Consider the following 26,258-nt stretch of genomic DNA (forward strand, 5'->3'; position numbering starts at 1 on the left):
TACTACCTCCAATATCTAACTCCATGTGTTATACATGTTTGGTGTTCACCTAATGTTTATTTATTTAAATATGTTTAATTGTAGTGGAATAAAAGGATGTTAATTAAGGAAATAAAGGAGACAAATATATGTCATTCTTTTTCAATAGACAGAAGGGTGTATGTATTCCCTCCTTATCCTATATGTAAATTGCTGGATTATTACCAATGTTAAGTAGAGAGATTGATGGATATTTACTTTTTACATAGTTATAATCACTGAGAAGAGGAGGGAGCTGTCTTCTCCCACCAACTAACTGAACATAGGGCTCCTTGCTGGAGAGTGTGCTGCAACTGATAGTGGAGAAGACTGGAGCCCTTCAGCCCACCCTTGCTTTCAAAAATGAAACCCTCTTGTCTCCTTTCAACCCCTGTCCTTGACTTCAATCTCCATTCATTTTCAAGTTAACTATTTCAGCAGTTGCTGTTTACTAACAAATATGCAGTGCTGCTCTAGGATTTGAAAAATACATTTTCAGACATGGGAATTTTCAGTATTATATTTGAAAATGCCAATACCCATTTCTTGGCCGTTTGCTGATGATGTAGACTATCAGTTCCCTGCAAAGGAGATAAATCGTTGTTATAAGAAGCTGATTAATGCTCTGTTTCTCTGCCTTCTTGGCTCTGGAATGTCTAACATTAGGTCACCTGATCTAAAGTAAATAAATGAATTCAATCTACCCTAATATGCCTTTAAAATAATATAGTAAAGCAAAGGCAGGTGTTAAGGCAATCTTTTTTTTTCTTTCTTTTATAATAAGACAAAATGCCTGCTAAAACCTCTCATTTTTATTTCTAGGTTTGTAATTTACTCAGTACAGTTGACCTTTAAACATATATGGGATATACACAGACAGGATATCAAATAAAACAAAAGATTTCTTGGTTTTAATGTATGGCATTTAAATACTCCTTTATTGCACTATTTATAAAACTTTTATAGAACACTAAAAAGTATTGGGCTGTTTAAAAATGTTAATCCTATAATTAATAGTCAGAGGCATACGCTTTTCCCCAGCACAAGGCACTGATATTCTAAATCTGTCACTCTGAACTTTACAGTAGGAGACAGCCATCTGCCTGCATGCAGCCATCTAAAACAAAGCAAGAATATATGTTCTTATGTTTCCCCTGTGAGATGCAGGATCATTATGATAAATTAGGCAACAAGGTTTAGCTAATATGAATTAAGATAGCATATGTTGAGAAAAAAACACATATTAAATCAAACCAATTCAATAAAAGTCAATGCTATTAGGTGATTGGATAGGGATGATTTGATAAAATAGAGCACATTACGTAATGCCAAGTAGAAAGGAAACATGTGTATGGGTGACCCATTACTGAGTCCCATAGCCCTAAAAAACCCTTCTCTGTATTACTGAACCCAGCACAATTTTAATTACGGTTTATACTTAATTTACACCTCAATTTTGCTGTGAAAAATCAAAGTTGTTAAAATAAAATACTTTAATATCCTCTCACAAGAATATTAACTGGAAGTAAAAAAGCAAGGTTGTAAAGAAAAATCGACTTCTGGGGCACCTGGGTGGCTCAGTCGGTTAAGCGTCTGACTTCAGCTCAGGTCATGATCTTGCGGTTCGTGAGTTCAAGCCCCACATCAGGCTCTGTGCTGATGGCTTGGAGCCTGGAGCCTGATTCAGATTCTGTGTCTCCCTCTCCCTCTCTCTGCCCCTCCCCTACTCATACTCAGTCTCTCTCTGTCCCTGTCAAAAATAAATAAACATTAAAAAAAATTAAAAAAAAAAAAGAAAAATCAACTTCTAACATATCTTTACTTATAGATGCCTGTGCAATTATATGTTTTTTTTTCAGAGAATTGTATTGCCATCATTAATAAACAGATTTTTCTGAAATTCAAATCTTGTTCATCTACTTTCTACATTTCAGGTTTTACTGAAATCATTATAGAGATAGATATGATTCTTTTCAGGTCACCTAATGTGCTCTACAGTTTAATTTTATGTGGATCACAGTAATAATCCTCTCTGTAGTAAAAATTTAGTAGATCAACATTAATTTCTTTAGTTTTCTGGTTTTCAAAATTTCATTTTATTTTATTTGAGGGAGAAAGAGAGAGCACATGCATGCGGAGGGGTGGGGGAGAGTGGGGGAGAGAGAATCTTAAGCAGGCTCCATGATCAGTGTAGAGCCCCATGCGGGGTTCAATCCCATGACCCTGGGATCATGACCCTAGCTGAAATCAAGAAGCAGACATTCAATCGAATGAGACACCCAGGCACCCCCAAAGTTTTATTTTTTAAAGAAAATTCTTTTTTTCCTGAAATAAAGATACTTTTTATGTAGAGACTAAAGAATAAGAAAATTCAGAAATTCCATGCCCTGCTATCATGTTAAATTTGATATTCTAACTAGTATAGCAATGGAGCATCATGGTTAAATGTGAAGTCTGGAGTCAGCCAAGATTGCTCTAATCCTACCTCTACCACAGACAGACTATGAGACCTTCAGTGAGTAATTTAACAGAGTCTAGGCTTTAGATTTCTCATTTGTAAATTGGGTTAATTTATAGTTCCCACTTCAGCTGGGTTATTCTGAGGGTTAAATGAAATAAGATGCATGAAGCACTCAGTGCAGTGTCTGGTAAATCAGACCCTTCACAGTGATAGTATGTAAATTTCATTCTGGAAGCATAATTTCATATATTTTAGCTGTTGAATGTACTCAATAAAGGACTCATTAAAAATTATTTTCATAGCAATTATCTTTAAGTTCTAAGCATTTTAATACTGATAACATTTCTAATATACATATATATAGAGACAGAGAGCAAGAGAGAGAGAGAGAGAGACAGAAAGACAGAAAGAGACAGAGACAGACTGATTTAGAGACTGTTTATCCAAATCAAGATTTTTACCATGTAGGTGAAACACTGAAACTGGCATAGAATATTGTTTATTGAAATCTACACTTAGAAATTGTGGCATTTGGCCAATCTAGATAATACTATAAAAAGTCTCATCATGGTACTAGATTCCTGAATCATGGGTCTTAGGCGCCCATCCTCATCTGTCAATCGGGATTGTAAAATGCATACCAGTATGAATTATATTTAGAGCACTAGATTGAAAACACAAACCTGTTCTTGACTTTATGACTGAAAGAAGAAAGGTACTTAATTCAAATTTAAGGGATAAACGATTAAAACAACATAAAATTCTTATACTTAGAAATAATACTCCAGGGGCGCCTGGGTGGCTCAGTCAGTTGAGCGTCCAACTTCGGCTCAGGTCATGATCTCACGGTCCATGAGTTCGAGCCCCACGTCAGGCTCTGTGCTGACAGCTCAGAGCCTGGAGCCTGCTTCAGATTCTGTGTCTCCCTCTCTCTCTGACCCTCCCCCATTCATGCTCTGTCTCTCTCTGTCTCAAAAATAAATAAACATTAAAAAAAAAAAGAAATAATATTCCAAATTCTAAAAATGCACATTACACTGCATTGTATTACACATGAAATATTTCCCAAAAAAGGAGGAAAGAAAAAGATAATACTATGACAACTCATACTATAAAAAAGAGTTCTATTGCATAAATTTTGTTCAGAGTATCACACAAGCTCAGATATTACTCAAAGTTCTTTAAAAAGTCTGTAATTGCCAATAATTATTTACTCACAGTTTCTGATTATTTTGCACTCAGAAATTAGTACTCTATACTGGATTACCTAATTTTTGCAATGGATATAATCCAATTATTAGTTTTTAAAATATTATAAATTCAATAGGAAAAACATTAGAATGTAAAAGGCAGGAAGTGATTAATAATGCTGAAAGAGAAAAATAAAATATCCCTAATAACAAATATAAACAGAGATTCCCAGTCCTTTTCCTGAGGTCAATTTTCTACATTCTGCAACCTAAAACACCAAATAGAATTAAACCACAGTCAAGCCTTGGGTTTAACTCCAAATAAGCCTGGATTTATATCTTTCTGGAGAAAGTACAGGTCTGTGCATCCAGTGTTAAAGCTGTTCAGTAAGGAGTTAAAGGAGGGAGAACTGGGGATTCAGTAGGAGAGATAAGGATTATGGCTGGAGGGTCATTTGTAGTCTAATGTGTATGACTGACCATGAGATATAGCCAATAACTAAAGACTCCTCATTTCATTACATCAATTTCACTATCACTAGTAAATGTGATTTAAAAAAAACATTAAAAATCAAAGTATAGATTAATAAATTAATCTAATAAATTAATAAATAAAATAATTTATTGTAAAAATAAAAATAATTAAGAAGGGTATTTTTCTAAAAATCTACCTAGCATGAAATTAAAAAAAGAAAAAGCCCTCTCAGAGATTTAAATGGCTAAGTGTGGATCTAAAAGAGCTTTACAGTCCAAATTATGTTCCTAGAACTCTACTTACAGAATGTAGTATAAATGGTCTCATACTGTAGTAGAATTGGCAAGTCTCATATTTTGCAGACATATGAAATATTCACTCAAAAATCAAGCAAAGTGATGTTTTCAAAAGCATTTTACAGTTAAAAAATAGACTTTAAGGATACATATTATTTATACAATGAGACTGAAAATAGACCATGTTTCCATTTTTTTGCTTTTAACTATATTTACTTGCTTACTTGGCTGAATATTAACACATAACAGTCACACAGGGTTATTTGGCAAGAAGAGCTGAATAACATATATGTACCTATGAGTTTGCTTCCAGAGGTCTCACATTTTGGTGTTGAAAAAGGATTTAAACACAATCTTGGACAAATAATGAAATTCTCTGCCATATGAATCACTATCCAATAGTAATCCCCATCCTCACCTCCTCAATTTAGAACCAGTGATTAATTTTACATAGAAAACAATGTCACTTTTCAGCTATTAGTGTAAGGACAGGCATCATGACCTAATGCCTTTGTAATCTGCCCAGGGCGTTTCTGGCTCTAATTGCCCATCACTGCTTTAATTAACTGAGTGACTCTTAGGAGGCCATTAGATGTTTGCAATAGGGAAATTCTCTTTTGATTCATAAACAGCTCCATTAATGCTAAAACCATGTTCTTAGGTATCAAAAAAATAACCAATCTTAACAAAATAATTTAAATACAGGGATCTGCTTACGAAATACAAAAAAACAGTGATGTGATTAATAATTAAGCAATAAAAATAGTATACAATAGAACCTAATTGTTTCTATGCTGACAAAAGATGGACACATCATAATTTTAGAACAAACTACATAAAGAACACTACATTTCCACCTAAACTCTTATTTTTTTGTGGCAGCTGAAAATATATTTTGAACGGCAATCCTAATGGAGAAAATAAAATCTTAGGTTTGCTTCTACAATACTGAACCAAAAGTGTCCTATCATAATTCATTTTTAAATAAAATTATACAGATGTTTCTTGTTTCTGTCAACATGCTTACTATAAGGTTGCAATTCTCTTGTCACCTCTAGAGAACTTCTTAAAAACAAATGAAGATCGATTACCTTGTTCACAGAAACGGCCAGTAAAATGTAGCGGACAGTCACAGTGGAATGAGAAGGTACCGCTGGAGAGGGAGACAGGATGACAAGTGCCTCCATTGTAACACAGGTCCTCCTGGCACACGGGTGGCGCTACAGGAGGGGTGCTGAGGGAGGTCCATGTGGCGTCAACCCCTTCTGTTGCACTAGAAGGAGCAACAGAAGACACTGTAGACAGAGTGGAATCCTGGGATCTAGATTTATAACAAGATCAGAAAACACAATATAAGTAAAAGTACATGAACTTAAACAGAAATAACAGAAACTCTGGTTTAAAATAAGATGAAATAAAAACAGCACATATCAGCGGTTTAACCTAGGGTAAAGAGAATTATCATGTTTGGTTTCCAGTTGTGGGATTTACAAATGTTGAAAATGCCTGAGCTCTAGAATGTGACCTCAGGTGGATCACAGAGCTATAGTCCATCTATGTGGTTCTGAGAAGCTAAATTAATTTCTTCTAAGTACTTAAGAAACCTGAATGTATCAGCCTCCATAAGCCTAATTGTTTTCTTACATAAAAGAATCAGAATGTGGCTAAGTATAGCTCTACTTTGACTATTTTAACCCTCATGAACCTAAGTTAAAAAAAAAAATGAGGCCATGTTACATTTTAATGGTAAAACTGCTTGCACTTGACTTATTTCTAGGTTGATTACTAGAAATGTGTATTCCTCAAAGTGACTTGCATTCAAGAGTTACCCAAGAGGTACCTTAGAAATGCCTGCAAGTGATTCTCTTAAATTTTTTTCCCACAAATTTTACTACCAATTTAATTTTCTTCTTCCTTAATAAATAATGAAACAACAACAAAATCCCTTTGAATTAAGTTGAAGTTCCTTACTTTTATATTCAAAGCCTCTTGGTAATGGAATTCTTCTTTGCTTTCCAGCTCACTTTATCGTGATTCCTAATAAATACCTTAACTTCACTCATACCCAATGAGATTACTATTCCTTCAAAACTCCGAACGTTCTGAATTTAGGCAGTTTGTTGAACTACTTTCTACGCATTGTTGCTCCTCTCTTGCTATCTAAGTTTCACCTAAAGTGCCAAGTCAAAATCTATCTTATTTCCTCTAGATAGCCTTCCTTCTTCATTGGTCCTTAAGATGAAATTGGTATTTCTTTCATCTTTAAAATTCCGTATGTCAATGTACCACTGCTGGAATATTTTCCACTGGCTTGGAGTACATTTTTTAATTTTAGGTAGAGCTATAGGCTGTACATTGGTCATTGTTTTTCTACCTTCCCCGCACACACAAATTCCTCATTTTGGCAGAATTCCTTATTCATAGTAAACAACTGAATTGATATCTTCAGAGTGCTCCTGAGTGTTACATTACTGTTTGGAAGTAGTGCTTTTGGAATTTTCATTTAATAAAAATCACTAGGAGAATTATCTTTTTAATATAAAAAAATCTTCCTGCAATAACAAATAAACAACAACTTAACTGAGTAAATTTTTATTTTGTACATTGTCATAAAGATAAAACTTTGGCAAAAGAAGTCCGTTCAAAAGTTATCTTCAGACTGACGTTTAGAGACTCAGTCATTTTTGCATCTCCTGTCTATTACCATGTCAATTTATTGGAACAAAAAAGCTGAAGAAAACTAAATAGATAATTTATTAAAACATTTTACCAAAACCAAAATAATATTAATTGGCAGGTCATTTCTTTTGTTTTACAATGCTCTTGCAACCTGAAATTTCTACTTATGATGTTTATCACAGGTTGTAACCATATATTTATATTTTTGATGAAGCCAAACTGTCTTCTCTCTCCTCAATGTCCACAAAGAATGGATGGATCATCTCTGCTCATTTCTTCATGTTATCCCTAACAACAATGATAATCCTCAAGTAGACTTTTCAAGAAATATTTTATAAACTAATTTGAATAATTTTTGTAAACATCCAATGTACCACAGTACCAACAAGAAAAATAGCAAGTGAAAATAAGTTTATATTTAGGGTCCATTTCATAACCATTACACACCATGTTTGGTTTTATAAATAATATAAATTCTAACACTTCTGATGCAATCTTGCAATCAACTTTCTCAGATTTCATTCTGTTAGATTAGCATAATTCTCCCCATTTGTACTCATAGTATAAATTTGTCCCTTTAAAGTAACTTCCATTAAGCAATGCTAATTTGAAGTTCATGGGATTTATTACTCAATATTCCGTATTCTAATTTAATTTTTATTTCATTGTTTCTGAATGATTTCACCATTTCATCTATCTCTTGCTATAGACTTCATGAACTGCAGTCAATTATCTCTTTCAGGAATAAATTAGACTGAATTAAATGTCACTACTTCTTTCTTCTACAGTAGCTGCTAAGGGAGTCTATGTCTCACCTGAAAAAATCAATATGTTGCACATTTCAGCTGCTAGCTGATTATACAAAAATAATTACTGTTAATTGATCCATCAATTAAAACAGCAGGGCCATAAATCAAATTTTGAAAACAGCATTAATTTAACATATTCTGTTTTTAAGGTCAAATTTGGTATTTGATATATCACTATTAACAGCCCTTCACTTTCAGTGTTTTTCTTTTCTTAAATTATAAATTATGTCATAACCTCACCTATTTTAGAATTAAAGTAAACTTTATTCAATTTTAATAGATTTAAAAAGAAACAAAAATTTCTTCTGATAACATTTTAACTTATTTTTACTTTATGTAAAATAGGTTAAACATATCAAATAAACGTGGACATTAAATACAATTAGATGATAGTCATACCGATATAATTAGTAATGTACAAAAGGAGCATTAAATTCGTAATTGCTTTCATTCTAAAAATCATGACTATATGAAAGCTTACAAATAAATCAGGATTCAGGGTTTTCAACACTTTTAAATCAATAATATTGTAAAACTTCATTGCCTTTCTTATTACTATCAGTCTAAAATAATAAGTATAAAGAATCTGCTGGATTGTCTCTTGGGTATCTCTGGACAAGGATATAGTGATGAACCAGTCATTGGTATAACAAGCAGTAATCTCTAAAGACCTTTTTCTGAATGAATTAATGATTGAATGATATGCTAATTTTACTCAAAATCAAGCCTGATCCTTAGAGAAAGGCACCTTGATATGACAGTGATTACTAATCATGTTGTGGGACTTCTGGGTGGAAGAAAGGAAGACCCTCCACTCATTGTCTCATTCCTGCCATTCTCTCATTTCCAGAAAGTTCTACAAAATCATTTGCCTGGCAGGCAGCAAGCAATTCACATTGTTTCAGCCTGAGGGATTTTACTTGTTAGCTGACTTTATCACTGTTTAGCATACATTTGTCTGGCCTCAATTTCTTAGAAGAAAGAATGGACTCGCTCACAATTATGAAGCCCTGCTTCATAAGCAGAGAAGAGGATTTTTGGAATTATGAGGAAGTATTAAAAAGAAAAAAACTTAGAGGAGTCTTGAGTTTGTGGCTCTTAACAGTACAGGGGGAAAGAAATCTTCAAAAATCATTACAATTAAATTTTTAAAGTGGGAAAATAATCTAGGCAATAAAAGACATATACTTGATGTACAAATAATATGTATACTGTTTTTTAAAAATGAGAATAGTTGTATAAACATACATACTCCCTTCTACTTCATCTTTTCACCTACTAGGATATGCTCATCTGCTCTTTACTTTTTCACCTAAAAATAATTCTTAGCATGCTGCCCTATCAGTAGGTACAGTTCTTCATTTTCCTTTTTAAGTTGCAAAGTGTTATACTGTTTAACTATACATTATTGCTTCTATAAGTTTGGAATTAATATATTTAAGCTGTTTCAAGTTTTTCCTCTAATATCTGGGTCATACATTTATTTTAATAGCTATATAGATATACTTTGCAGAGGATACCCATTTAAAGTACAAGAGTCAATAAATTTTAGTAGATTGAGAGGTGTGCAAACATCAACATAACCTAATTTTATATTTTTTCTTCCCTAAAATTGTACTATTTCTGTGGAGTTTCTTAGTGGTCAGGCCCTCAATTCCCATTTAGGATAACTGTCAACATCTAGTCATGTTTTAGTGGTGGTGGCGAATAGGAATAAACTCAAAGAATTTAATTTCTGCCCTATCAAAATCATGAGAACATCATGCTATCAAATAGAGCTTGGAACATACTGAAAAATGGCTTCAAAATTTTATTTAAACTGTCAGCATTGTCTACTAGCTTCAAAATTCATGTTGTCTTGTCTTTAGTTTGATCTAATAGTGAATTCTTTCTGAAAGCAAAACACAGAAAAATGTTTGCTATTTAAGATGTATTTAATTACCATAACTATATTAAAAGAGGAAATATGTAAAATTACTGTTAGTACTTATAAAATTCTCATTTGCCATTCAAGACAAAAATTAAATATCAAACAAAAATTATACCTGGAAGAATTGATCTGAAAACACTAATCCCAGGTATCATTACTCCTCTTTTTTTCGCATAACATTATGCAATAGAATAATCATATCCTAATAACAAATGCAATATTTAACATTTTATTTTATTTTTTCCTAAAGTTTATTTTTGAGAGAGAGAGAGAACAAGCACAAGTGGGGAGGGGCAGAGAGAGAGAGAGAGAGAGAGAGAGAGAGAGAGAGAGAGAGAGAATGAATCCCAAGCAGGATCCAGGCTCTGAGCTGTCAGCACAGACCCTGACATGGGGCTCAAACTCACTAACTGTGAGATCATGACCTGAACAGAAGTCAGATGCTTAACCAACTAAGCCACACAGGTGCCCCAATATTTCACATTTAAAGCACAAGTAAATTCATTCACTATTAACATAATAGTGGGATTTTAAAAGATCTTGTTTTCACATTGTCCCAATTTTTCTCACTAAAGAAATACATCTCTCATTCTCACGATCTTGTATGTTTTAGCTCTTACATATTCATAGATAAGGTTCCTTAGATCACAAGCATTCTCACATAATCGAAGTTCGCAGAATTGCTGTGTGTTAAGCAGAATAGTACCCCAAGGCATTCCAAGCCGCTGCTGTCCCTCAATATACAGGGTGGGTAATTTTGAAGAGCTGTACTCTCACTGATTGGTTATGATTTTCTTTTCCCATGTCAGCCCTACAGAGGATTGTTCCTGATCACAGAGAAGGTGCAAGCTGTCCTGATCTTGATTCCCGAGTCCAACCCTGCATGGGAATTAAATCAATGCTTTCTGCCAATATGGCAAATCAGTCAAATAGCAGAAATGTTGGATTTCTTTCCTTTTCTTCCTTTCCACATCTGAAATTCTACGCCCCCCTCCTTTTAAAAAAACTAGTAAAATATCTTTTCTACCTTCTGTCAGTTCTTCTACATTTGTATTTTCTTTTCAATATCTGACTTTAGTTCCTGTTTTTCTGTAATTCATCCTTCTCACTGTTCTTGCTCTTACTACTCTCATACCAAAAATTATTCCAATTGAAATACATGTTCTTCTGTGATTTGGTTCCATCTCACTTTTTGGTTTTGCCTGCCTCCAGTGCTTTAATGTATGTCCAATACAAGTATGTTCTAACCACATCTTATATAACTTTTAAAATATTTTTCAGTATTTTTACTTCAATTTATAGGAGATAATTATATATGACAGATACTGCTCTAGTCCATGTCTTTTCAAATAAGATTTCCTGGTCTTTCTGAAAATTTTGTAGTGTTTTCAGTTTTCCGTCTCCTGTTATTCCTGTTGACAATTAATTTGCTACATGCAATTATCCTTCTATTGTAGAAAACTTGTTTCTCTTCTCTGAATACCTTCAAAATGTTCTTTTTGGTCTTTTTCTTTCCAGTTTTTCCACTGTGATATGTTGAGATATAGAATTATTTTTATTCATCTAGCTTAGTTTTTTTCTGGGGAGATTTTCTATATGAAGCATCTATGCTTTTCACATATTCTGGAAAAATGATAGCTTTCCCACATTCATTTTAAATTCTTCTATTAAAACATTAGATGAAATAAAATGTTCTCATTTTATCTTCCATGTCTTCAGCTCCTTTTGCAACATCTCTCTCAATTCATAAGTTTCTTCAGATATATTATTCCATTCATTATTTATCATCACAGCTCTTTATTTATTTATTTTGAGAGAGAGAGAGAGAGCGCGAGCGTGTGCCAGAGAGGGGCAGAGAGAATCTCAAAACAGACTCTGCACTGACCAGTGCAGGGCTCCAACTGCTGTGTTCCTATTGCAGGGTTTGAACTCATGAACCATGATATCATGATCTGAGCTGAAATCAAGAGTTGGATGTTTAACCGACAGAGCTACCCAGGCGCCCCTCTTTATAGCTCTAATTGCTGTTTAACTTGTCAATTTTTCAATTTAAATTATTATTTTTTCACTTTTTACACTTCTATTTACTTGTGTTAAAAGCTCTCTGTTCAGTTTTCATGGTATCTTTTTCTTTACTCATACTCTAACTTCCCTCTTTTACTTCTTAAAAAAATCAAGCATAAATTTTTTTATTCTGTATCTGGTAATAATAACATCTGGTCTTTGCAGATCCAAGTCACCTCCTCTTCTTTCTGCTGTCTCATCTCTCAGGGTGATTTTTATTCCCTTTCAAATGTCTTATAATATTTTCACTGTCAACTCATATTCTTTGGAACTATATCTGTGAGAATACTTTGAGGCCTTAGTGTAAGGCATTTCTTAGAGGACTTATATTTGCTTTGTTCATTCCATGAGGGCAATTTCAACCTGGAAACACTAAAAAATAAATTTTTCTTTAAGACTTTTAAATAAATAGGAAGTGGCTCATTTATAGTATAATCCCTGGAACCAAGTCAACAAATATTTTGAATAAGTTAATGATATACAGGTTTGGATCACAAACCTCCATAGTGAGCTAGTTTGTTGTTATAGTTTTTTTAAATTTTTATTAAGTTTTAAATTTTAATTCCAGTATGGTTAACATGCAGTGTTAAATTAGTTTCAGGTATACAATATAGTGATTCAACAATTCTACACAACATTACTCAGGCTCCTCATGATAAGTGTACTCTTAATTCCCCTTCACCTATGTCACTTAATCCCACCTCCTTCCTCTCTGATATGCTTTAATTTAAATGAGTACCCTCAGTTAAAGTTACTATTATTTATTTGTAATAAGAGCATTTTGTACTTGAATCATACTCCAAAATACATGGTTCTAAAAGATATAAAATATTTCACCCAAGAGAAAAAGAACACAGAGTTTCCTCAATTACAGTATTATACATAATTGGGAAAGATTTTTTCCCTCCTACCTAAAGCTAATGCACAGTCAGGAAAATTTTGTCAGATAGTTTTTTTTTCCTTTCATTTTTTTTTGGGGGGGGGGTGGTAAGGATTTTTCTCATTAGTTTGGTATTTTAATAATTTATTAAAATTATTTTAATATTTAAAGAGCCTATTTATTATAGGCTCTACTTTAGCCTATATTTTATGTCTGACTTATAGTTGGAATGTTTTTCAGCCACTACATTACCCAAAATGGAAGTCACCATTTTAATTTTTCTTTAATTTTCCAGGAACTTCTCAAAATACACGCCTGTTAAATGAACACTTTATTTTTTTCAACACTAATATATATGAATGTTGCATGTGAATATGTGGTGTGTATCTTTAAGTTTTTGTAGTTCTCCATATATTCTTTTTTTTTTTTTAATTTTTTTTTCAACGTTTATTTATTTTTGGGACAGAGAGAGACAGAGCATGAACGGGGGAGGGGCAGAGAGAGAGGGAGACACAGAATGGGAAACAGACTCCAGGCTCCAAGCCATCAGCCCAGAGCCCGACGCGGGGCTCGAACTCACGGACCGCGAGATCGTGACCTGAGCTGAAGTCGGACGCTTAACCGACTGCGCCACCCAGGCGCACCTCTCCATATATTCTTTATAGGAGTAGACTTAGATATGGGTGTACAGCTTATAATTCTTAGAAAATGGTTAATATTATTTTGTATATTTGTACCATTGAACACTTAATTGTTATTCTATGATTATTTCTCTTTTTAGGGCTTAAAATCTTAAAGCAACTTTATTTACTTACTTAGCTATATCAGTTCTGATATATAATAATTGCTAAAGATATATTTTTTGATTTTATAAATTTTCTAATCCATAGATACATTCTGAGGTGTGGCATAAAAAGAAACAAATCATTTTTAAATATAAAATTTAATGGATCATTATGGATACTGAACTCTACATCATGGATCCTTAAAGAAATCTACAAATTCACAATCTAATGCTTGTATTATTTAGATTTTTAAGAGCAAATTAAACTTAAAATAACATACTTATAAAAACGGTATTTTTTACTAAAAGAACATTTTTACTAAATGGCTACATTTAGTTTTGTAAATCACTGAAGTCTGAATATCTTTCCACTATTGACAATAAGGAATATAAAAATATGCAGCATTTTTAGTAGGTGTTTTATGTCAAATGGAAACATTTATTATATTAATTACATTTCCTTTATGGAGAGATATTACTCTGGAATACTTCCAAGTTAGCATAAAACATACAGGAAAGAAGAATATACTAAAATATCAGTCGGGATTGAAAATGTATTATTACTTATTACCTGGAAAGTGCATCCAAATCAGAGACAGGAAAGTTAACAATCAATATGTTATGATTAAAGTCACATACTTAACTCCAGCTATAAGAATATGCGCACTGTCAAAAACAAATGCAAATTTGTCTTCTAGTCTTAAAATGAGAGAGTATCTTTCTCACATTCATAGGAACCCCAGAGTATTTATTTCATAAAAAGAACTCCTTTAAGGAATCTAGATCTAGACATTACCAGCCAGGATTTGAAAAAAAAAAAAAAAAAGATGGGTCAAGAGAAACGACATGTCAATTAATCCAGAATTCACTGCACATCATTCATTCATTTATTCAACCTAAAAGGACTTATGGAATTATCTCTATGCACCAGAAACTCACTAAATATGCTCAGTAGTAGAACCGAGGCCCTCCTATTTATGAGCTTTCCATCTTATGGGGTTGAGAAAAAAAAAATTGAGCAACGCAAGACTGCATAATGCATTAAGTGCTAACTAAACTCAGCATTGCTCAAATGTTGCAAATGTGCTAACATAATTTTATTCTCACAATACAAAAAGTGACCATTTTTATTTTCCTAAATTTACAGATGAGAAAACAGAGGTACACACTTAATAAACTTGCTCAATATCATAGGCAAACATATGGATTTGAACCCATATAGTTTGAACCTTGAACTAAAACTTTTCAAATTTTTTATTCCTGGCAGGGGACAAACAGATGTACTGATGGCAGTGTTGTAGACAGCTGTTACGGTAAGAGTAGAGCAAAAGCTATCAGAAAGGCTTCTTCATGAGGTTTATAGCTGAGTCTTAAAAAAAACAGCAGTTGGCTAGAGAAGGATGGGCAAAGAAGCCTGTAGGCAAAGAAGCACACACATGCAAACACCAACAGGTGAGTCTTGGGAGACAGGCAGGGGCTGGATTATGGGGAGATTTGTTGGCCAAATTTAAAGGCAATGTGAAGCCATGAACGTTTTAAGCAGGAAATCAATAATCCATATCTGTTTTGAGCTACCTTTCTGGTTTTAATGTGAAGAATAGTTTGTGAGGGAATAGTAGCCAGAAGTAATTCAAGTATTATAGGAATAAAAATAATCAGATTGGAACTTGAACTAAGAGTATGTTATTGGGGGTATAGTGAAGTGATAGCATTTCAGAAGGATTTGTTATTGAAAGTTTAGTTAAATTATTCTATAATATTGTTGCCTTGGCATCCATTTTGTGGTCAAGCAGCCCACAAAGTCCTTGAAGTGGCATAAGTCATTCCCATGAGTGCATGCCCTAGGTAACAGTTGGCAGAGTCACAAGTAAATGTAAGTTCCTAATATGACTTCCCTACTGCCTTTGTGATAAGCAGTCTCCCCCACCTCCCCCTGACTTATCCTCATGTGCCACCTGGGTAAGATCCCCATGGAGCTTACCAAAATCCTGTTCCTTTTGGTTTGAACTGACCCATCTAGCTTTGGTCTAGGAATCCCAAAGCATTCCTGCTACAGACCCTAATAAGGCATTTATTTCAGATCCTCTTCTTCTCTCTCTGCTTGAACCCTGCTTTGACCTCCGGCATGACTCCTCAAGGCATGATGGTTACTTCCTCCAGAATTTGTGAAAAATAAACTTCTTTATTTCTATTCCAATGTGGTCTCCTGTTGAACCACGGCTCACCATGTAACATGTGGGGCTATACTTAACAAATGTTAACTCTGTAACAAAGTCACATTTGGTTTCCGAAATGACTTTGTGATCAATTTCATATATGAGGTATGCATCAGTCAGGGACTGTCAGAAAACAGATGCACATTCAGAAAGAGTAACAAGTGAGTTTAATGAAGAGACTATTTTCAAGTTGGAAAAGCTTAAGAGAAGCAACAAGTGATTGAAAAGTGTCCCAAGAAACAAATCTGTCACTGTCATTGAACCTGAATGGGCAAGAAAATGAAGTACTTTCTGTGCTGTGGACAAAGATGGCCGTACAGAAGAAGGGGCACTTGAGAAGAGCTGTGGTCTTGGAGTAAGGAATGCAGCCACCACAAATTTATATGCCGCTGAGAGAAAACAGAATAACTTGACCTCTTCCTCTTTCTATTCCTTCAATGTCCTGCCATCTCTTTGGCCAAACTGAAAGTCAGAGGCCAAAGGGAGCTGGGTGGTTGTGGCCCATAGATGTCAGCCTCCCAGGGTACCAAGCAGGGTGGAAAAAGATGGAGGGTAGATCTGGAAGTGAAGTAGTGAATAGGTAGTTCAGAGAGAAAGATGAAAAAGCATAGGTGAATCTCAGATTTTGGGTTTAGGTAACTAAGGAACAATTACCATTTAGTGATATGGAAGATATAAATTTCATGCTGGGCACAAGTGGTCTCAATCTTGATCTAATGGGATGATTTCTTACATAAATGGTAGTATCTATCTCCTTTTTCCAGAACTGATTTTTTTTCCACTTAAAAAGTATTTCTTTGGCAATTTGGGAGAAAAAACTTGAGCACATGAACTTATATCACCACTTTGTGTGAAAAATCAGTAAAATGTATCTTTTACAAGTAAATGGTGATCCATTTCATTATACTCTTGCTCAGTTGGGTCACGAAATCACAACCCTCGATATCATCATTTGCCAGGGAGCAGCTAGCAGAACTGCAGGCAATGTAGCCAAGGGATATAATCATTTCTCTAAAGAGAAAACCATATGGTTATTACAAATGCCTTATTATATCAGGAGAATGATTTAAGAGGTTTATTTTAACCTATTAGCCCTAATACAAGAGAGCCACAAACAGCTAAAGCAATGTAGAAAAAACTGTTCATTTCAAAATTCAAAAGGCTACAGAAAAATACTAGACACAATAGTTTTACTTTCAAAATGTGATGGCTTACATTAAAAGGTAGTCATTGGTTTCTCACTACTGTGAAGAACCTGATATATTAGTTTGGGAATCTTAAAGTATGCACACAAAAATTAAACTCGAATCCAAATGTAAAGTCATTCCTTAAAATTCTACTGTATTCCAAAGAACAAGCTCAGGTACTCACACCCTAAATCAATTTCCGCTTAAGTTCTAAGGAAAGATCCAAATAGAGCCCTTTCATTGTTTTTAGAAATGTTTGCCATACTATTTTTCTTTATATAAACCTTGGAATAGAAAAGAATGTTATTTTTGTATGTTAATCTTTTTCAAAAATACACTAGATGACCTCAGAAAATAAATAAGCATATCAAAAGGTGCTGAAGCAAAGGATACTTGCGGATATTGAAGCAGCATTGTCTATCTCATCTTGTTCTTAAACTCTCAATATTATATTACTGACGCAATGGATTTAGCCTTGTCGAATATGAACATCTATTGATGGCTTGTCTGTGAAAGCTGGGCCATTGGCTTTAACCAGCAATGTGCTCAAGACAGTAGAGACAGTCTGCCCATGAATCATCACTTCTTATACATTCAAACGAATTGCCTTAAAATATTTATAATATTTCAGCTTATCTTAAGGTAGATATGTTTAATAACGTTTCCGGCAGCTCAACTCCATAATCTCTATGAATTTTAACACTATATTTCAGAGAACTACCAGTACTATTCAAGGTAAGAATAAATGGGTCTCAGAGAATTATTGCATAGCTGTGGTTAATAACCAACAATAAACTCGGGCTGCATCTGACATGTGGGCAATCTTATTTAATTGAGTGTATTAAAGTATCTCAGGAATGCCAAGGGGGATTCACTTTGAAGGAGAACAATGTGGCACCAATACGGAGGCACAATGCAAGAAAAATCATACAGAACTAATTTATCATAGTTGTTACTTCTTTTCTAGTCGAAAAGCTTCAGTGAAGTGAGTCAGAATGAAAGCCAAATAAGTAAGTCAGGACAAGTTTCAAATGGAAAAAGGTGCTATGACAATACATAGAAGGAAGAAATTAAGACCATATCAAGAATTTAAGAAGGCTTCACAGAGAGGTCAATTGATCTGAATCCTGAAGTATGGAGAAGAGATTCCCAGATAGCAAAGGTTATCTATCCTAGGCTGAAGAAACAACATGTAGAAAAGTGTGAAATATTTCCATTATTGATATAGTTGGAAATTTTTTCTAATTACAGAGAATGGATGTGGAAGTAAATATAAATTGTGATGGGATTATAAATGGAATATTCTTAAATGTCAGCTTTTGAACAGACTGTCTTATAGATGTTGAAAAGTCCCAACTTCTCTTTAGAGTTTCAGATCAGAGCCAAACATGCAAGCCTGCGACTCCCTGCGGAAGTCCCACAGGTACATGGGCTTTTACTTGCTCTGTCCCTTAAACTTCCTTCCCTTTCCTGGCTCTCCCACATGGCCCAAAGTCAAATTAGAAGCTTGAACATAATCCTTCCTACTCCCTTTTCCTCAGGTCACACATACATTCCATTACCAGGGTCTATTCAATTCATCAGTATGTACCTCAAAACTAAGTCCTCTTTTTACTATCACCACTTCTTGCCCAAGTGATTGCAAAAGCAATCCATTTGGCTTCCTTGCCTTCAGTCATTATTCTGTCAATTCATTCACCACAATGCAAAGAGGGTGATCATGTTAAAATGTGAACCTGATCACATTATTCCCCTTAGCACATTCAGAGACTCCCTGTTTCTCTCAGTATCAACTTTAATGTGATTACCATAGCTTTCAAAGCTATTGGCAAGCTGGTTCTGCCTCAGGAGGTATCTCATCTTTAATCTCAGTTTCTGAACAATTTGTTCTCTTATGCTTTGTTCTAACTTTAGCTGGTTGAGGCCAATTTATATTTCAGTTCTTAACTTAGAATATGGTTCTTCTAGAAAGCTTTGCCTGACACTCAAATCTAGTTTAGACACATATCCCATATATTTAGCCCCCATACCTCTATCAGAAGTGTTACCACTTTATACAGTAATAGCTTATTTATTTGTATTTTCCCCTAGAATCTGAACTATAAGCTCAGGGATTTTATAAATTTCTTCCCTCTTCAGTGGAGTCCAGTCTCTTGAATAGTGATGACATTCAGTGTTTGTGAAATAGGTGAATAAATGTGTAGGGTCTTGATCAGAAAGACCATTCCATATCATGTTGAGAAGGCTGGACTTTATTCTACAAGTCAATGCTTTCAAATATGTCAGGAAGTACTAAAATCCATAAGGTAAATACAGGGGTTTCCAGGAGCATCAATATTCCTCAAATTAATGTATCATTTAAATAGTTTAATAATTAATATTTGTGAGGCTTAAGATAAAACATTACATTTTCATGAAATTTTCTTTGCCCTCTGCTACTGGAGTAAGGCAGACATCTGTGAGTATTTGTTTACTCTTCTCAGCCTTTAATTACACACAGCAGAAACTCTTAAGAAACACTGTTGTAGGTGTTGGCAGGTTTTATGCAAAGTGGAATGATATGCCTAGATTTAAATGTAAGTGTCTCAAAGTCACATTTTTTATTGTAAGTCATAAATAGGCATTATATTTTATACACCGGCTTTCTCATGAAAACAGCTAACAAAGTATTGCCTTATTCATATCACCATAGATAGGGTCCTGGGTAGCTGCTGATGCCACAACCATCAGCACAAATAATTTCAGTCCTAAATATTTCCTTAGGATTTCTGACCACCATGGTGAGCACCAGTGTTTCATCTCTCATTCCATTAAAGAAGGTATCATTCAGGTCTACACTGAATAATCCCTCACATGACACCATATCCAGAGGGACCACTGGACCAGAGCCCAGAACCAGCTAGACTCTGGGTTCCTTCAAGTCTAAATGGAGTGGCCAGAGAGACAACTTGTAAATTCAGGGGAATTCACCCTGAAGGGGATGAACTTTACCCAACAGAAAGGCAAAAAGGGGGGCCAGTGAGTATATTCATCTCCTTTCTCCCCCAGAGACTATTGTTATGATGTTCTGTATGAGCCCTCATAAGATGTCCCACTTGGCAGGGGCAGTTGTGTGGCTCCACCCATTGAACATCCGACTTCAGATCAGGTCATGATCTCATGGTTTGTAGGTTTGAGCCCCACAGTGGGCTCACTGCTGTCAGCACCAAAGCTGTCAGGGCAGAGCCTGCTTTGGATCCTCTGTCCCCTCTCTCTTCGCCCCTTCCCCACATGTTCTCTCTCTCTCTCTCTGGCTCAAAAATAAAAATATTAAAAAAAAAAAGATGTCCCACATGGCGGAACTGTGACTGTTACAAATTTGTGGTCCCCTCAGTAATGCACACCTCTCTATTTATCCTCATTCTTCTCTGCTTCACTCCCCTTTTCCTCTCATTCTGGTGACTATACTCAACATAAAGTTTTAATTCAGATTCTGTTCTGTAGAGAATCAGTACAAGAAAGCTATATTTTAGAAATTAGTGACTTATCATGGTTCTGCTCCCAGGAGGTCCTGATTGAACAATTATTGGCCTTCTCTGTCTAACCTCGTTTTTGTATCATTGTGCCTGTTTTCTCATTATTTAAAAAGCATTATACTATCCCATTATTTAAAAAGATTTATGACACTTCACAGGATATGCTAGTTTGAAAAACAGTGTGTGTAGGGGTGCCTGGGTGGCTCAGTCGGTTAAGCGGCCAACTTCGGCTCAGGTCATGATCTCATGGTTCGTGGGTTCGAACCCCGTGTTGGGCTCCATGCTGACAGCTCAGAGCCTGGAGCCTGCTTCAGATTCGGTGTCTCACTCTCTCTCTGCCCCTCCCCAGCTCACACTCTCTCTCTCTCTCTCTCTGAAAAAATAAATAAACATTAAAAACAATTGTTTTGAAAAACTGTGTGTGTGTTTGATGTCGGTGTATTTAAAATGTAGCAATATAACAAAAAGGCACATACTATGTTCAGTCTATGTCACTGTACCAGATATTTCAGTTTGCTCTTCTAGATTCACTCTCCAGCTTGTTCTACTCTGGTCTGTGTCCAGGGAACTGACCCATCTGACTACATCAACAGGGCTCTTATGCTCTGTGGCTTTTGGTTTATTTGGCCCAATGAGGAACCCTAGCCAGAGTTGGGAGGGAAGCAGGAGACTGAAGTTAGGGTAATATTTATGCCTGCGGATCTCCCTCTCTGAGGCCATGTCAAGCTGGCTGAATCCCTTGATGGAAGTCATTGCTCCTCCATATCTTCCCCTTCCTTTGTCCTTTTGGGCCCAAGGGTGCTAACAGCTTATCAGCTATCTGCCTGGGGTTTCTACACTATCTCTGTGGTCTGATCACACTCGATTCCCCCTTTGTATTACTGTTACCAGGTAAATAAATCCTGCTTGAATTGTTGTAACATGTTGTGCTGTTGTAACTGTTTGGACCCTGACAGATACACCTGTCAGTACATCTGCCTTTGAGGAAATGACCTTGCAGAACTGAGTGAAGATATAAAAATATATGAAATTACATATAGGGAGTAAAAGGAAACAGGGTTAAGGGCAAAGTTTTGGAGACTATCGGATTTCAGAGAAAGTTGAGGTAAATGATGACTTGAGCAAGACAGAAGAGAAAGAGTAAAAGGCAAGAGTAAAACCTGGGGAGGATTACATGGAAAATCAAGCATAAAGTGTTTGGAAGATAAAGGAATGTGAAATGCTATGGAGAGACAAAAGGAACTGAGGCTTGAAACATGTTCACTTATTTTTAGCAGTTAAGCCATCACTGTTGACCATGATGACAATAATTTCAGTAGAGGTGGTTAAAGCAAAACCCAGCCAGTCATGGACCATGTAGTGAGTAGCAGGTGTGGAAGTTAAGAGAAAAAGTGAGACCTATTCTTGCAAAATCCCCGAAACCTAGGGGGAAGAAAAAACAGTTTGTGAAATGATTAGATGCTCAAATTCTCACTAGAAACTTCTTCAAATGAAACAGTGTTTATCCGTCTATTATTATCTTTCTTTTCTCCCTCTGTCTAGTTTTCTCTCCTTTTAAAATTTATTAACTATTTTTTAACATTTATTCATATTTGAGAGACAGAGAAAGACAGAGTACGTGCAGTCGAGGGCCAGAGAGAGAGACACACACACACACACACACACACACACACACACACACACACACACAAACACACACACACAGAACCTGAAGCAGGCTCCAGGCTCTGAGCTGTCAATAGACAGCTCGACATGGGGCTCGAACCCATTAACCATGAGATGATGACCTGAGCTGAAGTTTGACGCTTAACCGACTGAGTCATCCAGGTGCCCCTCTAGTTTTCACTTTGTAATTTATTTTTAATTAATATTTCTACTACACAAGAAAAATTCAATGTACATACGAGTTACTGACAGCAAATATTTAGTGATACAAATTAATGTATCATATTCCTTTTATCTGTGCTTTTAAAAATTATTTATGACATTTTGATTTGTTTCTAATTGGATTAAATGAATATTACCATTACAGTTAAAATGAGTTATTGCTGTTTTTTAATTTTTATTTTTTAAATTAATTTATTTTTTAATTTACATCCAAGTTAGTTAGCATATAGTGCAACAATGATTTCAAGAGTAGATTCCTTAATGCCCCTTACCCATTTAGCCCTTCTCCCCCTCCCACAACCCCTCCAGCAACCCTCTGTTTATTCTCCATATTTAAGAGTCTCTTATGTTTTGTCCCCCTCCCTGTTTTTATATTACTTTTGCTTCACTTCCCTTATGTTCATCTGTTTTGTATCTTAAAATCCTTACATGAGTGAAGTCATATGATATTTGTCATTCTCTGACTAATTTGGCTTAGCATAATCCCCTCTAGTTCCATCCACATAGTTGCAAATGGCAAGATTTCATTCTTTTTCATTGCCAAGTAATACTTCACTGTATATATATACCACATCTTTTTTATCCATTCATCCATTGATGGACAATTTGGGCTCTTTCCATACTTTGGCTATTGTTGATAGTGCTGCTATAAACATTGGGGTGCATGTACCCCATTGAAACAGCATACCTGTATCCCTTGGATAAATACCTAGTAGTGCAATTGCTGGGTCATAGGGTAGTTCTATTTTTAATTTTTTGAGGAACCTCCATACTGGTTTCCAGAGTGGCTGCACCAGTTTGCATTCCCACCAGCAGTGCAAAAGAGATCCTCTTTCTCTGCATCCTCGCCAACATCTGTTGTTGCCAAGTTGTTAATGTTTATTCTGAAAGGTGTGAGGTGGTATCTCACTGTGGTTTTAATTCAACTGTTTCACCTCAAAGAATCTATTTTAAAATTGTTCATTGAATTGTATCAGTTTTTAAAAAATTGTATTTATGTATTTAATTCATTTATTTGAGAGAGAGAATGAGCAAGCGTAAGCGAGGGAGATAGTCAGAAATAAAGGGAGTAAGAATCCCTTACAGAATCCACACCCAGTATGGAGCCTGATGAGGGGCTTGATCCCACGATCCTGGGATCTTGACCTGAGCTGAAAACAAAAGTCAGACACTCCACAAACTGAGCCATGCAGCCATCCCTCAATCATACCACTTTAATAGCCAAATGTGCAATAAACAGTTAACATGTTTATGCACATGTGTGTGTAACATGTCCTAATATACAGAATACAGTAAGTAGGTCACTTTGTTGTATGTTTGTCCACTATACAAATTATCATGAAAGCCTTTATACTTTCTGACTTCATTTCCTCCTCTAAGTATCTAGACTACCACCATACTGAATGTTTGTATTCTCCCAAAATTCACAGGTTGAAATGCTAACACACGAGGTGGTGGAATTAGGAGGAAGGGCCCTAGGGAGGTGATTAGGACATGAGGGTGGAGCCCTCATGAATGGGATTAGTGCCTTTACCAAAGAGGCTCAACAGAGCTCCCAGTCTCTTCCATCATGTGATGACACAGTTAAAAGATAGCCATCTCTGAACCAAAAAGTCCTCACTAACCAAACACCAAATTGCTAGTTGCATGATCCTGAATTTCCTAACCACTAGAACTATGAGAAATAAATGTCTGTTGTTCATAAGCTACCCAGTTTGTGAGAGTTTTTTACAGCAGCCTGAATAGACCATGACTGGATTCTCCCAGAAGAGATTAGTATTTGGATCAGTAGACTTGAGTAAAGAAGATCCACCTGCACCAATATAGCTGACATCATCCAGTCTATTGAGGACCCTACTAGAACAAAAAGACAGAGGAGGGGAAATTCTCTTTCTTCTTGGGTGCACATCCATCATCTCTTCCTCTCAAACACTGAAGCTTCAGGTTCTCAAATTTTCGGACTCTAGGACTTACACCAGTGGCCATCCATTAGTCAGGCCTTGGGGCTCAAATTGAATTATATCATTGTATTTCCTATTTCTCCAGCTTGCAGAGAGCACAATCGTGCATATCTTATCATCCATAATGGCTTGAACTGATTTCCTTAGTATTTCTCCTTTTAGATATCTAATACATATACATATACACACACATACATATACACACATACACACACATACATATACATATACATATTTATATACCTATACCTGTACATATACATATACATATACCCTGTTGGTACTGCTTCTCTGGAGAAGTCTAATATATACCATGTAGTAAGAAAAGCTCACTGGCTTCCCAGATAAACAGATATTTATCCCAGATAAAAATACATTTTATATATTCCTATGTGTAACTATAAAGGTTACTAATTCAATAGTTGATAATCTTTTATATTTTATCATATCAAAATTTGAGATAACTTACTATAAACAGTGTAATCCAAAAATATTTTCCTAAGTATTACGAATATAATCTTTATACTCAATATGGGTAAAGGTTTACATACACTTAGAATTTGAAATTACACTTATCAATATGTTAAATCAACTCATTTTTTGCAGATTTGTTGTATAATTTTCCACTACCTATTTCATTTGATCTTCATAAATTTGGGATATATGTGATTTAATTCTTTCATGGCAGCAAACAAACAATTGGACAGTGAAAATCAACTCATGTTTAAATGTGTTTGCTTTTAGGACCTTTCTCCTAAGACTGATCTCAGGCCATAGAGCTAAGCACGTCCAATTCACTGGACACTTTGGTTCACCCCAGCAGGGGCTCACAATGAATGGCTATGTGGAAACCACTTATGCTGAGGAGCTAGTGCTTGATATTTCATTTAAGAGGCTCCTACGGATTTGGCTCCAATTTCCTTCCAGCCCTACCAGTTCTCTTTTTATTGCTGAAGTGCAAAGGAAAAAAAGACAAAGAAGCAGAAGAAAAGGGAAACTCTGCTTAAACATGCTGAGTAGTTGCTGAGGATCATCTGTCTTGTAGTCAAGCTATTAAAAAGCCTGTACGATGCCCATCTACAGAGGAGCACACAAGGCCATCAATAGCAATGGCAGTAGTTAGATTTGCCATTCTGAACTAATCAAGTATGAAGGACTGAAAGGGAGGTAGGGGACATAACCTCCCATTTATGGGTTTAACAATAAATGCTGCCTTTGACGCGTGTGCCCAATAGGGCCAGAGAGATCAAGGTAATGAGAGCTACGCAAATAGCTGCATCATGATAGGTAAGAAATAAATCTCTCTCTCTCCACTGAAAATTCCCAATTCTATTTCTCCTTCATTGGCTATCCAGAACTTCAGTGTCATATCTTGTCACTATCAGGTCATGTCTTTTCTGATATCTTAGCAACACTCAAAACCTACTCTCCTTCAATAAAGGAGTTTTCTTTTAGAGTTAACTCTTGGTTTTCATTCATTCAAATGGAAAAACTTTGGAATATTTTTGGCTTATATTTCCTTTTCCTCATTTCTTTTTATATTGTATATTCTCTGCCATTTAGGCTTAAATCCCACTGAATTTGGATTACTGAAATAATTCTGTAACTGTTCTCACAATCTTTAGTTTCCTTTCTAACCAATACAACAAAGCTTAGTAAATTTAATTTTGATTTAAGTTTATTATTTATTTATTTTGAGAGAGAGAGAGAGAGAGAGAGAGAGAGAGAGAGAGAGAGAGAAGAGGCAGAGAGAGAGGGAGAGGGAAAATTCAAGTAGGCTCTGCACCATCAGCACAGAGCCTAACTAGGGCTTGATCTCATGAACTGTGAGAACATGACCTGAGCCAAAATCAAGAATCGGATGCTTAACTAAGCCACTCAGGTGGCTCAAAATCCAAAATATAAT

General features: G+C 35.3%; 1 protein-coding gene across 2 annotated transcripts in view; it reads right to left on the reverse strand.

Moving 5' to 3' along the window:
* The window catches only part of LOC109499722 (protein eyes shut homolog), an 866,761-nt gene that overhangs the window by 447,885 nt on the left and 392,618 nt on the right, over window positions 1-26,258 (reverse strand). For both annotated transcript variants that reach the window (XM_045057710.1, XM_045057711.1), the window contains one exon: window positions 5,532-5,761. In XM_045057710.1, the coding sequence (XP_044913645.1) occupies window positions 5,532-5,761 (230 nt within the window). The remainder of the gene's footprint in view (window positions 1-5,531; window positions 5,762-26,258) is intronic.

Source organism: Felis catus, chromosome B2 (genome assembly GCF_018350175.1).
Source record: "Felis catus isolate Fca126 chromosome B2, F.catus_Fca126_mat1.0, whole genome shotgun sequence".
Lineage (NCBI taxonomy): Eukaryota > Metazoa > Chordata > Mammalia > Carnivora > Felidae > Felis > Felis catus.